Consider the following 18,573-nt stretch of genomic DNA (forward strand, 5'->3'; position numbering starts at 1 on the left):
AACTCACTAGCTGTTGAATCATTCGACCAAGGCCGCCAGTCTAATATCGGCCTTCCAATTTGCGAACATGCGATGTGCTGACGTACCTGCAGCTCCTCAAGCCTCGAAGCGCATCACTGGCGTAGCCCCAGATCTGATCGATCCTCCTGGGAATCGGAGGCTTCCCTTCTCGAAAGCTCCCGGTCCCCGGTGTCCCAGAGGTCGACGGATGCAGAAAGACGCCCCCATGGACGGGGAGGACTGGCAGATGCGCGATGCCGCAGGATCCAACGGTGTTGCAGGGCCCCAGCCTCCTCCAGATCAGGGCCCCTCAGTCAACGGCACTACTTCCTCCGACGAGGAGTATGACGAAGGCTATGATGAGGAATATGAGGACTCAGAGGACGCCACTGTCGTATCTCAGCTGCGCCGTCGTGGTCAACTTCCAACAGGATGTTGTTATGATGATCGGATGAAGCTGCACTGTAACGCCGACTTTACCTCTCATCCTCACCACCCGGAGGACCCACGTCGCATAGAGGAGATCATCAAGGCTTTCAAGAAAGCTGGTTTGCTCTACACAGGGCCCGAAGCCAATGTTGCCAAAATTGTCCAACACACCCCGACAAAGTACATGTGGCGCATCGCGGCCCGCGAGGCCGCCAAGGAAGAGATTCTCCTCGCGCATACTCCAGACCACTATGCCTGGGTAGAGAACCTGTCGACCATGTCCTACACCGAACTTCGTGCCCTCAGTGTCGAGCTCGACAAGGGCCGTGCCTCTCTCTACGTCGGCAGTCTTTCCTTTCCGGCAGCACTGCTGTCGTGTGGAGGCGCCATCGACACATGCAAGCAGGTTGTCGAAAGCAATGTCAAGAACGCCTTCGCTGTCATCCGGCCGCCAGGACACCATGCCGAGTACGATCAGTCCCTTGGATTTTGTTTCTTCAACAACGTCCCAGTTGCTGTCAAGGTCTGCCAGCAGGAATACCCCGAAATCTGCCGCAAGGTCCTCGTGCTCGACTGGGACGTTCACCATGGCAACGGCATTCAAAACATCTTTTACCAAGATCCAAATGTTCTCTACATATCCATACACGTCTATGAGAATGGCCAGTTTTACCCCGGCCAGCCTGAAAACCCCATGGTACCGGATGGTGGTATGGAGCATTGCGGTACTGGTCCTGGTCTCGGCAAGAACATCAACATTGGCTGGCACGCGCAAGGCATGGGCGACGGCGAATACATGGCTGCCTTCCAGAAGATCATCATGCCCATCGCAAAGGAATTTAACCCTGATCTCGTAGTCATCTCGGCAGGTTTCGATGCCGCTGACGGCGACGAGCTCGGTGGCTGCTTCGTTACGCCCCCGTGCTACGCCCACATGACGCACATGCTCATGTCTCTCGCCGACGGCAAGCTTGCCGTGTGTCTCGAAGGTGGCTACAATCTACGGGCGATATCAACATCCGCCGTCGCCGTCGCCCGGACGCTCATGGGCGAACCGCCCCCTAGAATGGAGATCCCCAAGATCAACCGGGATGCGGCGAGAGTCTTGGCCACGGTGCAAGCATACCAAGCGCCGTACTGGGAATGCATGCGGCCCGGCATCGTCAATGTGGCTGATATCCAGGACCAGCATGCGACGCGCTTGCACGACCACGTTAGACTCGGACAGCGGCAGGACCTCGCGACGCGTCACAACATGATCCCGCTTTACATCCAGCGAGACGTACTTTTCAAGGCGTATGAGAACCAAGTGCTGGTGACGCCAAACTTGCAAGAAACAGAACGTCTTCTGGTTATTCTGCATGACCCGTATGTCATCATGCCCTACTGATGAATTGCTTTACTGACCCTACAGGCCGCAACTGGTTGCCCAACCTGATTCTCATGACAACCATCTGGAGTCTCACAACGCGTGGATTGTAAGCATAGTTTGAGGTCTACTGGCATGGCTCATGCTGATTTGGATTGTCACAGGTTGATCCGGTCGTCGAGTACATCGACTGGGCAGTAAGCCAGGGTTTCGGCGTCATGGACATCAATGTCCCAGCCTCGTTGCCTCAAGAAGAAGTGAGTCATGGAGAGGGCAGCCACACACCATGCACCCCATACTGACGCAGCTCAGGACACGGATGCTTTTATTCCCCGCTCGCCAGAGAAGATCATGCAAGCCCAATTGCAGGAGTTGGTCTGCTATCTGTGGGACAATTACATCCAGCTTTACGAGAACGCTACAGAGATCTTCTTGATGGGTGTAGGTAATGCCTACCTGGGAGTCAAGGTCCTCCTCATGGGCAGAGGTATATTTGAGCGCGAGACCAAGATAGGCCGACAGGGCTAACGAGTTGCAGATTGTAAGCCGCGCATCACAGGTGTTGTCAACTTTGTCACGGGCACGCTCCGTCCCGTCAAGTCAGACGTGGATCCAGATCTGTCAGCCTGGTACAAGGAGCACTCACAGGTGTACATAGCGAGCGACCATTTGTGCTGGAAGAGCGAGGACTTGACGCGAAAGGTGCAGAAGCGGCGATTCGGCTCGGTCAAGCGGAGCCCGACCAACGGCCTCAGTAAGATGATGCAGCTCCACGCGGAAGACGTCCAAGCCTGGATCTTGCAAGCCATTGCCAGCAACAAACCTGAGACGACAGACGACGAGAAGATGTCATGAGCTAGAGGTAGAGAGTCGAGATTGGAGATTGGAGAGAATCTCGCTGCAAGTGGAATGTGGCCAGGCGATGGAGTTGGTTTGCGATGTCATTTCTGCACTATGAGGGGGGATGGGTAGTTTGTGCGTATACACCTATTGGCTTCCGTCAAGCATTTCGTCATGGAATTGACTGAGGCTTTCTAAGAGACACTCCTTGACTTTGCGCAAGTGATTGTGCGGAACGTGATTATGCGGATTCATGTCTTTTTGCTGTTTGATGAATAGGTAGTATAAAGAAATGTGAACACAGACCTGACCATCAGCTGCTCACAGGTGTAAGACCTTACGGTACAGTACTCCTGGCAGGTATACACGGACCGCTGCCATTTCCTTATCGGCGCGTCTGATAAGCCCCCTGCTCTTTCCCTACAGGGAAAAGTTTCCCTGACGCGGCGATCCACTCTCAGGAACCTCAACGACTTGGTCCTCTCGACCTCGTCAACCCGCCATACCTCGACGAAACCGCACTCAAACCACTAACCCCCCCCCGCGAACACGTCTTCTCGACCATCAAACACCATTTCGGAATCAACTCTACGAAAAACTACTTAGTGAAGAAGACCGACACACCGCTTGTGCGAAGCACCATCGTGCGAACCAAACGATGGATCGCGATCGCAGGAACCGGTAAGCAGCCTGCCTCATGGCGTCCTTCCCTCCGGCCACATCTCCCCAAAAGGCCTGCCTGTTCCCATACTCATGCGTGCACTTTAGGTTCGAGGATGGAGAGGTCACTAGATATGGCGCCGGCGAATCATGGCGGCCCTTTCCCCGCGGCGACCATTCCCCCCGGAGAGCCCGCAGCCCACCTCCCCCCCGAGACCGTGACCGCGACCGCGACTGGGACCGCGATCGCGATCGCGAGCGAGACAGGGATCGAGACCGTGACCGAGATCGAGACGTCAGAGATCGTGGCAGGGACAGAGAGCGGCCGCGGAGCCCGCCCCTCATCTCGGACAGCTACGTGCCTGGCCGGTCTCCGGGGCGGCCTGGCCGCTCGCCGCCGCCGAGAATGGGTCGTTCACCGCCGAGACCTGGGAGATCACCACCGAGACCTGGGAGATCGCCCCCGAGGCCTGTGAGATCACCCCTCAGACCTGGAAGATCACCTCCGAGGCTTGGGAGGTCACCGCCGAGGCCTGGTCGATCGCCACCAAGACCAGGAAGGTCACCGCCGCGTATCGGGAGATCGCCGCCCAGGATGGGACGCTCCCCGTTGCGCCGAAGGTCTAGAAGTGCCGAGCGCTTTCGGCCGTTGAGGGACAGGTCGCCTCGTGGGGGCGGTGATACGTGGAGGCGGAGGGAGAGGAGTCGCAGCCTGTAACGGCGCTCGGTCGTCGGCCGCCCAAACGTAGTCCGTCCGGGAAGGCGAACACCTTTGGGCAGGTCGCCCGCTATGAGGAACGATCGTATGGACAGGCCCCAGGTCGCCGATGAGGCGTGACAACAGGGACAGACCGTTTGAGCGACGGGACGACAGGTATGAAAAAACGTCTGTCAATTAATTAGCTATGATCGCGCTGACAGCTGTGCCCAGGGAGACGGTCCCGCTTCCCCTTTCATTTCGTGAACCGTGACAGAGGCTTCCCCTCGACAGATCGCCCAATGAAGAAGGGCTCCCTGGGGCCTCGTTGGCGGATTCCGGGCCCGTTCGCGAAGCCCAAGCCGTCGCGGGGGTGAGAGATACCAGTCAGGTCCATTCAACAGGCGCCCATCGCCGCCGCGGGATTCGGCTATGCCGTCTGCCATAAACTCACAATCAGCATCTGGGAAATCTTCTCCTCACCCACAACCTGCGCGACCTCGCTCGCGTCCCCACTCTCGAGAACGGGAACGTACGCCTCAGCAGCCCAGCAGCGCAACCTCCGTCGCGATTCGAGATGGTCCAAAACCCGCACCACAGGAACCTCCGCCTCCTGCTGCCTCGGCCGCCCGATCGCCGTCCCGTGGCAAGTCGCCTCCTCGCGGCAAGACGCCCCCACGCGGACCAGCCGCTCTGCGCGCGCCACCCACCGGGCCTGCAGCCAGCCGAAACTTCACCGCACCCGCAGCTTCGCCATCCTCCACTCCTGCCCCTCGGGCCCAGCCAGCCCCCAGTGGCCCTCCGCCGCGCGCCGAAGTCACGAGCCCGACCATTCCTCCCGCCGGCCCGCGAGGCTACGTCGCGCAGCCCCGAGGCGGTAGCTTCAGCAACCGCGGCCGCGGGAGCTGGTCCAACGGACCCCCTCCCCCACGGCACGCCCCCATCACTTCGCCCTCGCCCACGCTCGGCCAGGGCAACGGCCCCAGCAGCATCCCCACCGGCCCGCGCTCTAACCCTGCCAACTCGTCCGGCCCCCCGACGCCCTCGATGACCTCGAAGCCCTTCAACCCACCCACGGGTCCCTCTGGGGGTGGCAGCGGCGGCGGAGGCGGAAGCGCACAGCACAACGCGCGCCCGACCCTCGCGCAGAGCATGCTCGCCGGCATGCCGCCCATCATCCCCGGCGGCAAGATCGACCCGGCCATGCTGCCCACCAGCCTCGGCGTCACGCGCGAGCTCGAGTCGCACTACCGCAAGCTCAAGGCTGAGGAGGAGAAGCTGCGCCACGAACTCGACGCCAAGCAGGACAAGCTGAGGCAGGGCCTCGCCGTGTGGGACAGGCTCGAGCTCGAGAGCAAGGCGTGGAAGACGAGGGTCGACTTTAACGAGCAGAGCATGATGGGTCTCACGGAGGGGCCAGCCTTTTAGGGGCTTGGCCTGGTTGTACTCCTTGTGCACTCGACCTCTGCCGTGCTGGACCCTCGCCTCCTCCGGTTCTGTTGGATGACAGGCTGGTGGGGTTGTACGAGATTTGTAAATCTGGATGAAGCGCCAGAGTTGGTCCTCGGGACGGAGAAGAGTCGCTCGGGTGTGGTTGGAAACAACAAGCTGAGGGACACTATTGTAGGACTAGATATGGATGGTTATCCACGCCGACGATACCCCAATGATGGTTAATACTCGTACAATCTCTCCTGACTCTGCGCATGGTCATGTCAAACTGTTCATCTCTGGATCAACGTTCGTCAGGATAACCCTGGCATCGGACGAGCGTGAGCATCCAATAACTCTCAGCTTGTTCTTCTTACATCGTGAACCCTTCTTCTCTTCTTATACGTCGACATGCACCATTATCATGCTCCATACAGCCATCGTTCTCTGCACCGTCAGAACGACAAACATCAAACAACACCTCATGATACCGAGGCTCAGGTTCCAAGCGCAATGCAGGTGCCAAGGTCAAGTAAACTACCATGCTGGTCCAGACACAGACAGCGCACGATGCAAAACAGCAAAAGTGAAGGTCTCGTACGAGATGCGTCAGGAATTGAGCCCAACGGGGGGCTCGAACCCCCAACCTTGAGATTAAGAGTCTCACGCTCTACCGATTGAGCTAGCCGGGCAGGCAGGTTGCTTGTTGTTGCAACCCGACTCGGGAGCGGAATTCATGTTGCGGGTGTGCGTGGGGTTGGAGGGTGAACAGATTTTTTTTTTCTTTTTGATTTTTTTTTTTGCCTAGCATCTACCCGTTGCGGCGTATCCGGCGGTTTAGGGGGGATCATGCCGGAGCTGGTTGGCGCGACAGCCTCGTCTGTCGGCCCAATCGAACACGAGCCCACCCGCATCCGAGAGAGAGAAGACTTTAGCCGCGGTGAAAGTAAAACCGGTGCAGATACGAGAGGACGTGGGACGAAGAACCGCATTGTATAGACAAAATAAGAATTCATATCGCGTTGCTTTTATGTGAGCAAACAGTCGCTTCTCAGAGCGTAGAACTTCTCCCTGCCACAGGCGCAGTGCAAAAGTGCCTCCTCCCCTCTCCATATATACACCAAATCAAACATCAAGTAACATCAAAGTGTCCTGAAAACTGTCTCCTGGCCACCTTGACGAGACCCTCAGATTGTAAAGAAATAGTCGTGCGCCATGCGCTGTGTTGTATGTTCGTTTGAAAAAGAAACAGATTGTAGACATGGGGTGTGGTTGGTGGAGCCGTGTTGGCGATATTAGTGAAAAAATGGATAGTATTGTAAGCGTGTGACGCATGACCCGTAAGACCTCGAACGCCTTGTGTTCGATCGGCAAGACCGAAATGCCCGATGGGGTTGTGGAGGGGTATCTTCAGAAACAAAAAGAAACCCAACAGGCGCGGTGTTGAGCGATCTCTTCTTTTCTAATGCGCGAAACTAAAAGTTCTGCGAGATACCCGCACTCTGCTGCGGGTAGTGCGAGGGGCTTTCGATACGCGTGTTGCGTCGCGCCGGGTTGTCCTGAATGATGGGCTGCCCCGGCAGCTCGGAAGGGCGCCCGTCACCGTTGTAAGCGTCCTGGCCATAAGGGTTGCTCGATCCGTACTGGTCGTAGTAACCGTTGCCGCCGGCACCGCTGTACGCCATGCCGATACCTTCGGCCGCGCTCGAGCCGTCAGAGCGGCCGGCAGCGCTGTAAGAGGAAGAGGCATTGGACGGGCCGCGCTGAACACCGTTGGCGCGGTTCAGGGCAGCGGAAGGACCCATGGCGCCGAGAATCTCACCATCGCCACCGTACTGGTTCTCGTTGAGCAGGTGCTCGCCTGAACGTGTGTCAGAAACATTGCCGTGGGTTTGCGAAGTGATGTCCGAGTAAGCCTGACCTGTGTTGCCGCCTGACATGGTGGTCGACGCCTTGCGTCCGGTGGAGCCAGCGAGAGTAGTGGTGCCCCAGCCGCGGTAACCGGCTGATGAGGCATCCTCGCGCATCTCATACGAACCGTCACCTCCGGCACCACCCACGGCGGGGATCGTCGGATCAGCGTTCGGGTTATAGGCGTAATCCTCAACCTCCTTGCGCCGCTCCTCCTCAGCATCCTTCTTGGTCTTTCGCTTTGCGCCAGAAGTACAGACCAGCAAGAATGATGAGGGGCGACAGCTACAATGGGCACGACAACGGCGACAGCGATCTTACCGCCGCTGCTGAGGCCACCACCACCGCCACCTCCAGGGCTGATGGGACCGCTGGTTCCAGTACTCGTCGCCGCAGTGCTCTCGCTGGTGGTCGACGCACGAGGGGCTGTCGTAGTGATAGTGCGAATAACAGTGCTCGTCTGGCCGCCAGGGTTGGTCACAACGGAAGACTCAACAGTGGTAATCTGCGTCGACGCGGGAGCCTGTTCAGAAGTGGTAGGCTGCGTCGTCGTCTCGGGAGCCGGGGGCGTCGAGGTCGTGCTAGGCTCGGGCGGCGGAGCAGGGGCGGAAGTCGACGTAGATGGCGCAGGGGGTGGAGGCTGTGATGTTGTCGATGTCGTTGCTGGGGCCGGAGGCGTCGAGGGGGAGGGCACCACAGCAGTAGGGCTGCTGGGCACGGGAGCTGGAGATCCGCCGGCCGTGGTCGAAGGAGAAGTTGCGGGGTTGGCTGGGGTGGTGGTAGCGGCACCACTGGGCGTGCTAACAATGGGCGAAGCCGCAGGGGAACCCGACGGCAGCGCCGCGGATTGAGTGTTGTCAGACATGATGGAGATTCGTCGCGGCTTGGATTAACGATTATTCTGCCGACGTTGGTAATGTCAGCCAACGTGTAACGTGTCGAGGTAAAAGAGACCAGTGACGCGACCCGGATGAGATTTTGTAGTTGGAATGACGTTGCAGAGCAAACAAGGCCTCGATGTGGTTCAAGAGCTGCAAGGGCACGCTGCAGAGCAAGTTGGTCCGACCCAAAGGTATGGACGCGGAGACACGTGTGGGCAAACAAGCGTGAAGGGTGGCGTCGGAACGAACGAGGCACAATTACCGTGATTTTGCCTATCCCACTCGAAGCGACGTTTTTGCTTTCAATTCGATTGCCGATAGGGTACGATTCAAGACGCCGTGGCCAAGAATAGGTCGGTATCGTCAGAGGGGCGGAAGGTCGGGTTGGTGTCTAGAGAATGGGACCTCTCTCGACAGACGGAAGGCCGGTAGCAATTGTTGTGCAAAGTGCTAATGTCGCGCGACTGCGTCTCGCACGTTCACTGGTCGGCGAATGGCTGGCTCGGGTGTGCGTTGCTAGTCGGGCGCTGCAATGATCGGGTTTGTAGATCGTGGGTCGAGACGATGGACACAGTGACGAGGGGAAGGAAAGGAGAGAAAAAGTGAAGCACCGAAACGAGATGGGATGATTCGGGTTGGCTGTGACGGGGCACGGAATAGGCAGGCAGGAGAGGGAATTAAGGGACCCAGACTGGCAGTGACAGTGGCAGCGACGGCAGCGGCAGCGGCAGCAGCAGCAGGAAGCAGAACCCCAAGCCAAGACACGAGACGCAGGACACAAGACACACAAAAGACGAAGGCGGCCGGGACGGACAGGGCAGGAGAGACCAGGCCAAGCACCCACCAGTGACGGAAAGCGGGCACCGTGTGGCGCTCAAAGTGCTCCAAGTGCTCCCACGCTCGGCTCCTCGGGCATCTACTGGACAAGGCTTCGCCAGGGCAACAGGGCAACAGGGCAGCGCCAGGGCAGAGTCAGGCCCCCAAGCCCCCGAAGGGGTTCTAGGGCCTACCCCTTTCAGGTGGCACTGCCAACCCATTTCGTGCACAGCCCGTTTCCAGCCCGGGCAGGTACGAGAAACAACATGAGCTCCACACTGTGTACTTGTACAAGGTATATGCCGTCGGAAACCTAAGGTGCACAAAGGTTGGATTCGAAGCCTTTCACGCAAGAGGATCATCGTCACCACACGAGGGCCGGTTCTCCATTCGCCTATGCTAGACTTGCCCTCGAATTCATGCCGACCTCTCCCTTCAAAAACCCACTGCGGACTGAGGACCACTCGTCGCCTGCAGAAACCCTTCACCGACAGCCTGCGTCCGTGAGTGACCTGATATGCCCCATGGATGAGCCCGCTCCGGTGCAGCGAGGCGACATTGGGGGAAATTGCGTGCACCCATTCTGCCCTATACTTGTCTTTGAGCGCACGGGCAATGACGACGAGGATGCCCGCTTTCTCCGTCCCCGTTGGGCAAGCAGTCGATAGACTTCTGAAAGAGAGAGCAAAAAAAGACCCCTGCGCTATATCTATTCCCCCGAACCCCCCATATGACAGAGGACCGGGGTCAAAGTCCGCACGGCTTTGGCTTTGCTCCTTTTCTCGCTGACCAAACACGTCCTGTTATCCGCCGATGGCCGAGGCAGGAGCATGGTCACGAGAACCGTCCTCGGTGCCCTGCCTGTCCTGAGGCTGAACTGACACATGGCATAGAATCAATCGTCACTTGGGAGTCTCGATTGCAGCCGCGTCTCAATTAGGCCGAAGTGCTGGATTTGTCGAAGGAACACGCGCTCCATTCCATTGGTGAATGCATCGAACGGGCTATTTTTCTCTGCTGACTGACCTCGTGTTGGTCGGCACCCGCATCTGCTGCACATTGCACATGCATGCACCTGGCGTCACTGAGTGCAGCTGTCCAGATTGAGATTAGTCGCGTCAATGTTCTTCACGCGTTCACAACTCAGACACCTGGCCTTGGCGAGCCAATCCTGCACTGGGATCTTTTGCTTCAACGCACGTAGCATCATGGTAGCTCAATAGCTCTAGCTCATCAAGAAAGCCATCTGGTGCAATCGCTCTACCGTCGCTGCGGAAACTATGGCGGCAGTTCGTGGCCCAGACATCGGTCCGTAGCCTGTCCATATCCGCTGTCAGTGCAGCGAGTCATACCTCTACGCCCTACCTACGCCGCACCGGGACCTCGCACCAGCGCACCGACGCAGGGAATCCGACCCATCGCAACCACCTACAGCACAATCATGCCTCGCTGCCCAGGCCTGTAAATCAAGCAGCTCTGAAACCCATTGAATGCCTACAGACACATTCTCGTAGACCAACCACTCTCCGAAACCCCTCCTACCAAGCTCCCACAGCATGCTCTTCTTCAGGCGGCAAGCCCGTAATTACCTTCTTCCCCCGCCGTCCCGCGACCGATCCCCCTCGATCCGCACACGCCGCCGATCCCTCCAGCGCAGCGCCGCCTAGTCTCCTCTCGGCATCCGCTACCCGCCAAGACCTGCAACGGCAGTGGCAAACCAAGAAGATGTTTTGTGTTCGTATTCCCAAGGGACGCTCACTAACCCCTTCACCGGCGAGCCTCGGGTGTCCAAGCCAGCCTCATCTGCAGCCTCTCTTGCGAGCTGGTCAGTAGCGTTCGGGCCCTGCAAGCGAAGGACCCCAAACATGAGGTCATCCCGAGAAGCACCACACGCATAACCGATCCGCGATCCCGCATTCCAGCCCACGTCCCACCAGATGACGTGCCTTCATCCGATCACGGGAATCGGATCAAGGGGAAGGGAAGTACTTGAAACGGGCCACAAACCGGTCTGTAGTACCACAGGGGGCTTGTCGCTCACACCGGAGCGGCAGCCTAGAGCCTATCTGATCAAGCCTACTCTCAATCGCAAGTCTTGCTTTCCACGAAGACTGATTTGCAAGTGACATTCCTCAACGTTCGACTGCAACAACGCCTGGACCAGCCGCAACAAACCTCAACGCTGGTCGGGGGAGGGGGGCAGTGCCCTTCCCAAGCGGTTACGCCACCCGCCCGAACGTGTTGAGATACGAAAATAGCAGCCTCCCGCCCCTAAGAAAGGTGCTGGTCTCAGTGGTTGGTTGGCCGCCGTCCTCTCACAACGGGCATGGAAAGCCACCATCGATCTGAAGCTTCCACACAGCCGAAGCAAGCCTCGCTTGAGACTTCAGCTTCTCGGCGTGGCTATTGTGTAGTGCCCACCATGCAGTGAAATCAGCCGCCAGTCACGCGTCCCGGATCTGCAAGGTACACAGGCAGGAGTCTTAGTTGAGCGCGTTTCCGGGACAAGCAGCTATTCAGGCATTCCTCCTGAGCCTCACAAACACGCGATTTCACCGTCAACATCACATGCCAAGCACATCCGAGTCGCAAATGCAAGAAATTGTCAGTCACGCAAGCGCGTGTGTCTTGATTGTATTCACCGTCTGTTTTTGTCTGGTTTCGACAATTCAGGCCCCAGTCTATATGCAGAAAAGCCCGTGAGAGATCAAAAGCATCATCATCTCTGATCCGAATACTCCAATCACGGTAGGTGTGTGTATGTGATGTTTGTCTGTAGTGTGACCCAACCCGCAAGAAATAAAAAAGACATTACCAGGTATGTCGCTTGTGGTGAAAAAAGAGTGCGCCGCTGGACGACGAAGCGTCTTCCCATGCCGATGCAACAAAACACGCCCCCTCCTCGCAGAGTCAGAGCCATGTACGTAATTGAGAACAATATGTGCCGATGCCGCTCGCTTCATGAACCGGCGCTGCCGGAGTATCAACCCATTATGGAACGTGGGGTGAATAGGTCAGTCGCCTACGTGCGCATACCCCAAGAGGGTTTCAGCGTCGTCTCGAGACTGGCCTGCGTGAAGACTGTATCGCCTGGGAGACGGCTGACGCGACCGGCGCCACTGCGGATGGCGTGGGCTTGGACGGCCGAGATGCCACTGCGGTTGCTACGTATGCTGCCGGCATCGCTCATGTTATCCTCGTTTTGGAACTTGCGGGGAGGGGCGAAGTCAAGCGCCGTGAAGGTGCTCGACTTTCGGAGCAAGTGCGGGCTTGGGATTGCGGCCATCTCCTCAAAGCTGCTGACAAGAGGCGAGGCGATGGGCACCTTGGGCGCGAACGGCCGCCTTTCACCCGCCGGGCTCTGGGAGCGACCGCGCTGGCGGTCCTCGTAGCTCTCTGGAGGCGCAAAGTCGATAGCACCCAACAAGGCCATGTTGTCGTCCCTCAGCTTCGAGGGGTTAGGTAGCGTGGTCAGAGCCGTGGGAGGTGGGCCCTTAGGTTTCGGTTGCCGCTGGAATTTGTTGGATACGGATGAACCAGGTCGTGGTTGGCCATAGGCACTGGAGAGAGAGGACCCTGGGCGTGTAGGTGTTCCCCCCCTGCCGTTCGACATCGTTGTGCCGGCACGGTGCGGGCCTTGTTGCCTGCCGCGAGGCATGTTCATATCCCCAATAGACCCATGCACACCTCGAGAAGGAGGTCCTCGCAGGCGCGATCCGCTGGGTGGCGGCGTCATCGCGCGCCTTGTCACTGGTTGGGCATATGGCATGACAAAAGAATTGGAAGCCGGGTCGTAGAAGGCGTCGTTGCCACCGCCGTAGCCAGCATCGTAATCCTCGTAGTATTGGGGACCGCCTTGCTGGTGGTGAGGGGGAGGCATGTTGTGCTCGCCAGGGGGCTTGGAATCATCGAAATACTCCTTGTAAAAGGATCGGATTCTGTTCGCTCTCTCCTCGGGGTCCTCGAACTCCATAACCTCGTTAGGTGGCAGAGGCCGCAATCCTACTGAAAGCCTCTTATTGTCTTGCTGAGGAACACCAAGCCCGAGAGCCCGGGATTCGCGGAAGTTGCCCTCCATTGAGCGCCTCTGCGTAGATCGACCGCGCTCCTCATACTGCTCATAGTCCGCATAATTCTGAGACTGCTGGCCATGCGGGCCATCGCGATCGTCGAATTCCATGGGACCGTCGGGCATGACGGCGGGAAGAACACCAGCTTGGTCTGGCTTATGGACGGCAGGGCCGGAAGGTAGACCGTTGAAAGTTTGAGGCGGGGCCTCAAAATTCATTTCATGGAGACCCAGACCAACACCAATTTCCGGGAGCACGGGGGACTGGAGGGTCGGGGCCGAATTGTGGACTTGGTGAGCCGCGGGGTCAGGGAATTGCGCAGCTGGTTCGTTCCAGGACGGCTGCGAAGCACCAGAGCTGACGCGTCGGGCGTCTCGTTGCGCTACCGGGGCCGGTTGGGTGACATCGGGGACATGGGAAACGTTGCGGTCGCTGTCGTCGAAGTCTTCGGCGTAGGAAACGGTTCCAATCTCGGGGATAATGGCATGGGGGAGGGAACCACCAGTCGGTGAGATAGGGGATGTTTCAAGCTGCGGCGTTCTGGCTCCAGTGGGGGTTGCGAAAGGATCGGCAGTCAAGGGAGGAGGCTTCGGGAGCGAGTTTTGACGAGGCGGATGAGTACGGCTGTGAAGACTCGAACCGCGCTCGGTTGATCCGGTGTACACTGATGAGCCGGCGCGTCCTTCCTTCTCAGGACGAAACGAGCGAATAGAACCGACTTCGCTGCCGTACTGGTTGACTGGTCGGTAGGGATCGTCATCGTCGTGGAGGTTACGGGCGAGGGAGTGAAGGGACTGCTTAGAGCCCTGGAGCGCTGGTGGCAGAAGGTACGGGCTGGAGAGGTTCATGTCCATCGAGACCTGCGCGCGATGCTTGTGATCGAGGTTCAACATCTTCTCACGGAACACACTTTTCCGCTTACCGCCCCTGCCCATCTTGTCGTCGTTGATGCCAAAATCAAGACTCATAGTGGGGTCGCTGGCTTCTTCCATTCTTTGCCTCTTGATACCTCTTCGGTGCAGGTAGTAGAGGACCGACATGATGGCAACAATGGGAATCCTACATGATTGGTTAGTCGTTTGCCATGGGGAGAGAACACGTTAGACATACACAACACTGAGAGCAATAATGACCGTCTGAGGCTTGACAGCTGGCGCTTCACAGTCGGGGTGATCGGGATCACACTCAGTTCGGGCTGCAATGACTGGACCTAGCGACCTAAGTAGGGTGGCGTCTTCATGCGTGGGTTCCGCAGTTCGGACGCGTATCCGAGGACCCATCCTGTAGCCATTCCCATTGAAGGCTGTAGCAGCCATGTTGATCGTCGTGACTCAAGGTTGGCGCAAACCTTTCACATGTACCGTCCTAATTTAGGGGCGAAGCAATCCGTCGTGAATATGTAAAAATGCTGGAGAGAATCGAAGACTGCGTGTTTGTGTAAGGATCTTGGGAAATGTTTCGGGGTGTGCCGAGTCAAAATCGGGATCTAATCGGAGATCAAGTCGTTCCTAGTTCTTTGAAAAATAGCAGAACGATGCTGGGGGTGCCAGAGCGGGCGGGTAAAGAGTGTCGTCCGTAGGCTTGGTATAACAAGTCTAAGGGGGTAAAAATGAGTGTGGAGAGTTTGTCTTCCAAGGTTGGGACAAACAATAAAAGAGTGACGAGCCCGCTGGCAGGCAGATCCCGCAAAAGAGACAGACAGTCGGCAGTTGAAGGCTTGAGAGGAACTGACGATGAGGAGAGAGAAAGGAGAAAGAGGAGTCGTGACCTCGAAGGACGACCTGAATGGAGGTCGGTCGGGAGAAGACCCACCAACCTGCCAACCCACCTATCTCGCCCTCTTGTTCCCCCAGGTCAGGTAAGGGGGGGGCGGCGGCGGAAGGAGAGCGAGGCAACGACTGGGCAGGGGAGACACGGCCAGACCCAGGGTCGCAGCCACTTGCCTGCCAACGAGGGCCAGCAAAACGGAGCCAAGAGCGCCAGGGAACGGAGCAACGTGTGGAATTGGCGAATGAGGCCTAATTTCGCTAAATGAATGAGGCGGGGCTTGCTGGGGGTCCTTCGTCTGTTGTGCTCGTTTGCTTGCCGCCCCTTCACAAAACAGGCGTGCACAGCACTGAGGACCACCACTGACTTGTCGAACCGACGCGCTAGCCCAGGCACCGCGCAGGGAGTCCTGGGATCTACAGGGGGTTGGTACAAGCATTTGACGCAGGAACGCGCTTCGGCGTTGCGGGAAGGGGCGCACCTTCTTCTCGCCCTTGCCTGATTGAGAGGCCCCGATACGCGCCGTGCGAGCGAGGCTCGTTTTCCCTCCCTTTCCTTGCCATCCTGTTGCCTGCCACTACCCACCCAAGAGACCCATCATCTCAATATTGACACTGTCTCCGTCTGAACAACGGCCTTTCAGATAAGCAACGCCAGGGAACGTGGGAACGGCCCTGCACCCTTCATCCTAGGGAATCCTAAATCCAGGCTCCATTGCCAACAGGTCCGTCCCACTGGTGCAATCCACATGAAGAGCCCAGGCCTGGCCAACCCCTGACCCCTGACCCCATGGCGAGTTCTTCTACCACGATGTACTGCCGAAATGATGCGATCAGAAATCTGGGTTCAGGGGCGAGACCGAGCCGTTGTCGAATTGTGCGATGTTCTGTACAGGACAGTTTTCTCTCCGTTGTTGTGAACCCAGCACAACAATGGGGCAGTGGTGTACAAGTGCATGTACACGTACATGGTACTGTATCAGTACAATCGGGGCTTCTCCTTCTGCCGCCCCGTTCTGGTCTCGGACAGACATCATCTTGCTTGCTGCGGTGAGAGACACTCAGTGTCTTGTGCGACCAACCATCTCTCCCAGCCCATGTTCCCCCTGGTGAACTCAGACGGGATGTGTCTGTGTCTCTTGATCTGGTCTCGTCTTACTCATCATGTTCAGGATCTCGTCCGCTGCACTGCGACAAGACTACTGCAAGGCTGCGAACGATGATTCTGCTGCAGAGGAGAAAAAGGCCTCGTTCCAAGGAAACGTCGACCCCAAATCTGTAGGTCATGTCTTCTCAGGGGCAGAATGCTGCATGTGGCGGCGTTGTACTCTCAAGTCAGGGAAATTGTGATGTCAGCAGCGATCGCCTATTGGCCCGTGACTTGTGTCCAGATTGCAGCATCACCACCAATCATGCATGCCGTCAGCACCCCATTATTGTTTTTGTGCAAACTCGATTCCGCCTTCGATCCCATCGCTTACAAAATGTCTGGAATGCTTGTGACGTAGGACAGCATGCCCGCTTTCCTGTCTCGAAGGTTGCAACCCGCTCTGAACATGCCAGAGTCCGTCATATCCTGCCAGGCAAGCCAGGCTAGCATCAGAAGCCTCAGTATTACACCCTGTCTGCTGGTTTGGAGATCTTGTAAAAGTCGGGCGCGTACTCCAGGAGCCAGTTCCTTTCAATCTTCGTTATGTCACGGATGTAGACCTTGCTGCCAGTCTCTATAATCTCGTGATAGATGACCCAGTCCGCCTTGCGACTGAAAAGGAGCGATGTCGGATGAGCGTGCAGCGTCATGTCGCCCGCCACTTTTTGGAACGTTCCATCCGGACGCATCCTCGCCGCGTGGGCAAAATACCCACTCGTGAGACATCTGCGAATCTGCTCGGCTTTTTTCAACATGTCCTGCTGCGTCAGTTTCGTCCCAGGCGATTCGTCGACCGGGATGCCGAACCGCTCGATGTATCGCTTGAGCTGGGCCCGAACGCTGACTGCCTTGGTCATCGTCTTGAAGTTAAGGTTGTGATCATGACAGAAGCGGGCCTCTTTCTTGCCTTTGGTGATAAAGGCGAGATAGACGTTGAGCAGCGTCAGGTGATCCCCCTCTTCGGTGGCAAATTTGCGTCTTGAGCTTTCCATCTTTTTCCGCTCGCCGTCGTGGTAAAACCACACATTGCCGGCGACGCTGGTCATGGCAGCAATCGTGAGGATCTCACTTAAACAGCCGAAAGACTGTGCACTCAGCAACGTTTTGCCCATCATCGGCTCTACGGCAATCTCCGCCATTCTGTATCCCAACGGACGGGTCAATTTGGCGTACTCGTCAAGTGCGCCGAGCGAATAGAGTAGCTCGAGGGCTTTTGCCATCAGTTTGGCTGGAGGCGCGCTGAGAAAGGGGAATCGCAGAATATTGTCGATGCCAAGGGCTTTCAGCTGCAGGATAAATGGTGCAAGGTTCGTCCTCTGGACTTCAGGGACATTGGCGTCCGCCAAGCTCTCCCATGTCTCCTCAGTGTAGAGCCTGAAGCATTTGCCAGCTCTCGTACGACCTGCGCGTCCTGCTCTCTGCATGGCCGATGCTTTAGAGAGCGGAGTTGTAGTGAGCGAGTCGATGCCGAGGTCGGGGTCGTACGTCCTGAGCTTTACGAACCCGCAGTCTACAACGTAGACGATGCCGTCAATCGTCACTGAAGCCTCCGCAATGTTTGTGGAGAAGACAACTTTTCTTTTGTTCTCCGGCGGTTTGTCGAAGATTAACATCTGCTGTTCGGTTGACAGCCCTGCATATAATGGTAACGGCTCGAGCGTCCGTTCTTGAGGCCCCATCTCAAGCAGTCGATCTGCGACAGCTTGAACGGCCTTGTCGATTTCTTCACGACCAGTCAAAAAGACTAGGATGTCGCCATCGGCCTCCTTCGTGTGAATGTCCATAACAGTGGTTATGGCCCTCTCAAAGTAGTCTTCGGTTGGCTCTTCGAGGTATAGAATATCGATCGGAAAGGCCCGGCCCTCGATGTTGACGACTGTTGCTGGTGACTCTGGGACTTGTGTTCCGGGCGCTTCAGAGTCCGTTGCAGGTGTGAAGTATTTGAGGAAGGCGTCTGCTTGTAGTGTCGCGCTGCTGATAATCAAGCGGAGTTCAGGACGCTTCCTCATGATCTTTTTCAACAGGCCTAACAAGATATCTGTGCTGATAGACCTTTCGTGCGCCTCGTCTACCATGATGACCGAGTACCGCGAGAGAAGAGGATCGACAAGAGCCTCTCTGATCAGAAGGCCGTCGGTCAAAAATTTGATTCGTGTGGATGACGACGTGACATCTTCAAACCGAATTGAGTAACCGACCTCCTTTCCAACCTCGCAGCCGACTTCCTCAGCGACTCGGAGGGCGACCGTCGTTGCTGCGACTCGACGTGGCTGTAAAAACGTTAGATCTCGTTAAAAAAGGGGCACCTTATGAGTAGACAGACCTGGGTTACGCCGATGACCTTGCCGCCGTCCGCCCATCCTGATGCTTCTAAAAATTGGGGGATTTGGGTGGTCTTGCCGGAGCCCGTCTGGCCGACGATGATGGTGACAGGTTTGGTTTCGATGAGGTAAAGCAAGCCTTCACGGTGCTTGGCAATCGGAAGAAGGGCAGCAGGTTTGTGAAGTGCCGGTATGAAAGCCGAGTTTACGTCGAAGTCTGCCATGGTTACCG

At 57.2% G+C, this 18,573-nt stretch overlaps 5 protein-coding genes and 1 non-coding gene across 6 annotated transcripts; 2 read left to right on the plus strand and 4 right to left on the minus strand.

Moving 5' to 3' along the window:
• Positions 1-89: 89 nt before the first annotated feature.
• VDAG_00890 (histone deacetylase clr3) lies at positions 90-2,838 on the plus strand. The gene is made up of 5 exons (XM_009649776.1): positions 90-1,797; positions 1,844-1,907; positions 1,963-2,055; positions 2,111-2,285; positions 2,337-2,838. Exons 1-5 carry the CDS (start codon positions 227-229, stop codon positions 2,651-2,653), a joined length of 2,220 nt encoding a protein of 739 aa, XP_009648071.1. The 5' UTR covers positions 90-226; the 3' UTR covers positions 2,654-2,838.
• Positions 2,839-3,335: 497 nt separating this feature from the next.
• VDAG_00891 (uncharacterized protein) lies at positions 3,336-5,692 on the plus strand (the record flags this gene model as incomplete). Its single annotated transcript, XM_009649777.1, has 5 exons — positions 3,336-3,870; positions 4,112-4,172; positions 4,290-4,368; positions 4,456-4,527; positions 4,596-5,692. The coding sequence occupies 5 exons, from the start codon at positions 3,336-3,338 to the stop codon at positions 5,421-5,423; spliced, it is 1,575 nt and encodes a 524-aa protein (XP_009648072.1). The 3' UTR covers positions 5,424-5,692.
• A 353-nt stretch (positions 5,693-6,045) lies between these two features.
• Positions 6,046-6,118, minus strand: VDAG_20067. Its single transcript has one exon. It is a non-coding gene; the product is annotated as a tRNA-Lys (tRNA).
• Positions 6,119-6,901: 783 nt separating this feature from the next.
• VDAG_00892 (uncharacterized protein) lies at positions 6,902-8,202 on the minus strand (the record flags this gene model as incomplete). The annotated part of the gene is made up of 2 exons (XM_009649778.1): positions 6,902-7,576; positions 7,627-8,202. The coding sequence occupies 2 exons, from the start codon at positions 8,200-8,202 to the stop codon at positions 6,902-6,904; spliced, it is 1,251 nt and encodes a 416-aa protein (XP_009648073.1).
• Positions 8,203-12,056: 3,854 nt separating this feature from the next.
• VDAG_00893 (uncharacterized protein) lies at positions 12,057-14,420 on the minus strand (the record flags this gene model as incomplete). Its single annotated transcript, XM_009649779.1, has 2 exons — positions 12,057-14,163; positions 14,215-14,420. The coding sequence occupies 2 exons, from the start codon at positions 14,418-14,420 to the stop codon at positions 12,057-12,059; spliced, it is 2,313 nt and encodes a 770-aa protein (XP_009648074.1).
• Positions 14,421-16,484: 2,064 nt separating this feature from the next.
• VDAG_00894 (ATP-dependent RNA helicase DHX8) lies at positions 16,485-18,565 on the minus strand (the record flags this gene model as incomplete). Its single annotated transcript, XM_009649780.1, has 2 exons — positions 16,485-18,290; positions 18,344-18,565. The coding sequence occupies 2 exons, from the start codon at positions 18,563-18,565 to the stop codon at positions 16,485-16,487; spliced, it is 2,028 nt and encodes a 675-aa protein (XP_009648075.1).
• Between the last annotated feature and the right edge of the window lie 8 nt (positions 18,566-18,573).

This window comes from Verticillium dahliae, genomic scaffold (genome assembly GCF_000150675.1).
Source record: "Verticillium dahliae VdLs.17 supercont1.2 genomic scaffold, whole genome shotgun sequence".
Lineage (NCBI taxonomy): Eukaryota > Fungi > Ascomycota > Sordariomycetes > Glomerellales > Plectosphaerellaceae > Verticillium > Verticillium dahliae.

Coding starts and splice junctions, on each gene's coding strand:
- VDAG_00890 (XM_009649776.1), top strand. CDS start 227: ATGGACGGGGAGGACTGGCAGATGCGCGATGCCGCAGGATCCAACGGT. Junction 1,798..1,843: donor CTGGTTATTCTGCATGACCC/GTATGTCATCAT, acceptor CTGACCCTACAG/GCCGCAACTGGTTGCCCAAC. Junction 2,286..2,336: donor GGTCCTCCTCATGGGCAGAG/GTATATTTGAGC, acceptor AACGAGTTGCAG/ATTGTAAGCCGCGCATCACA.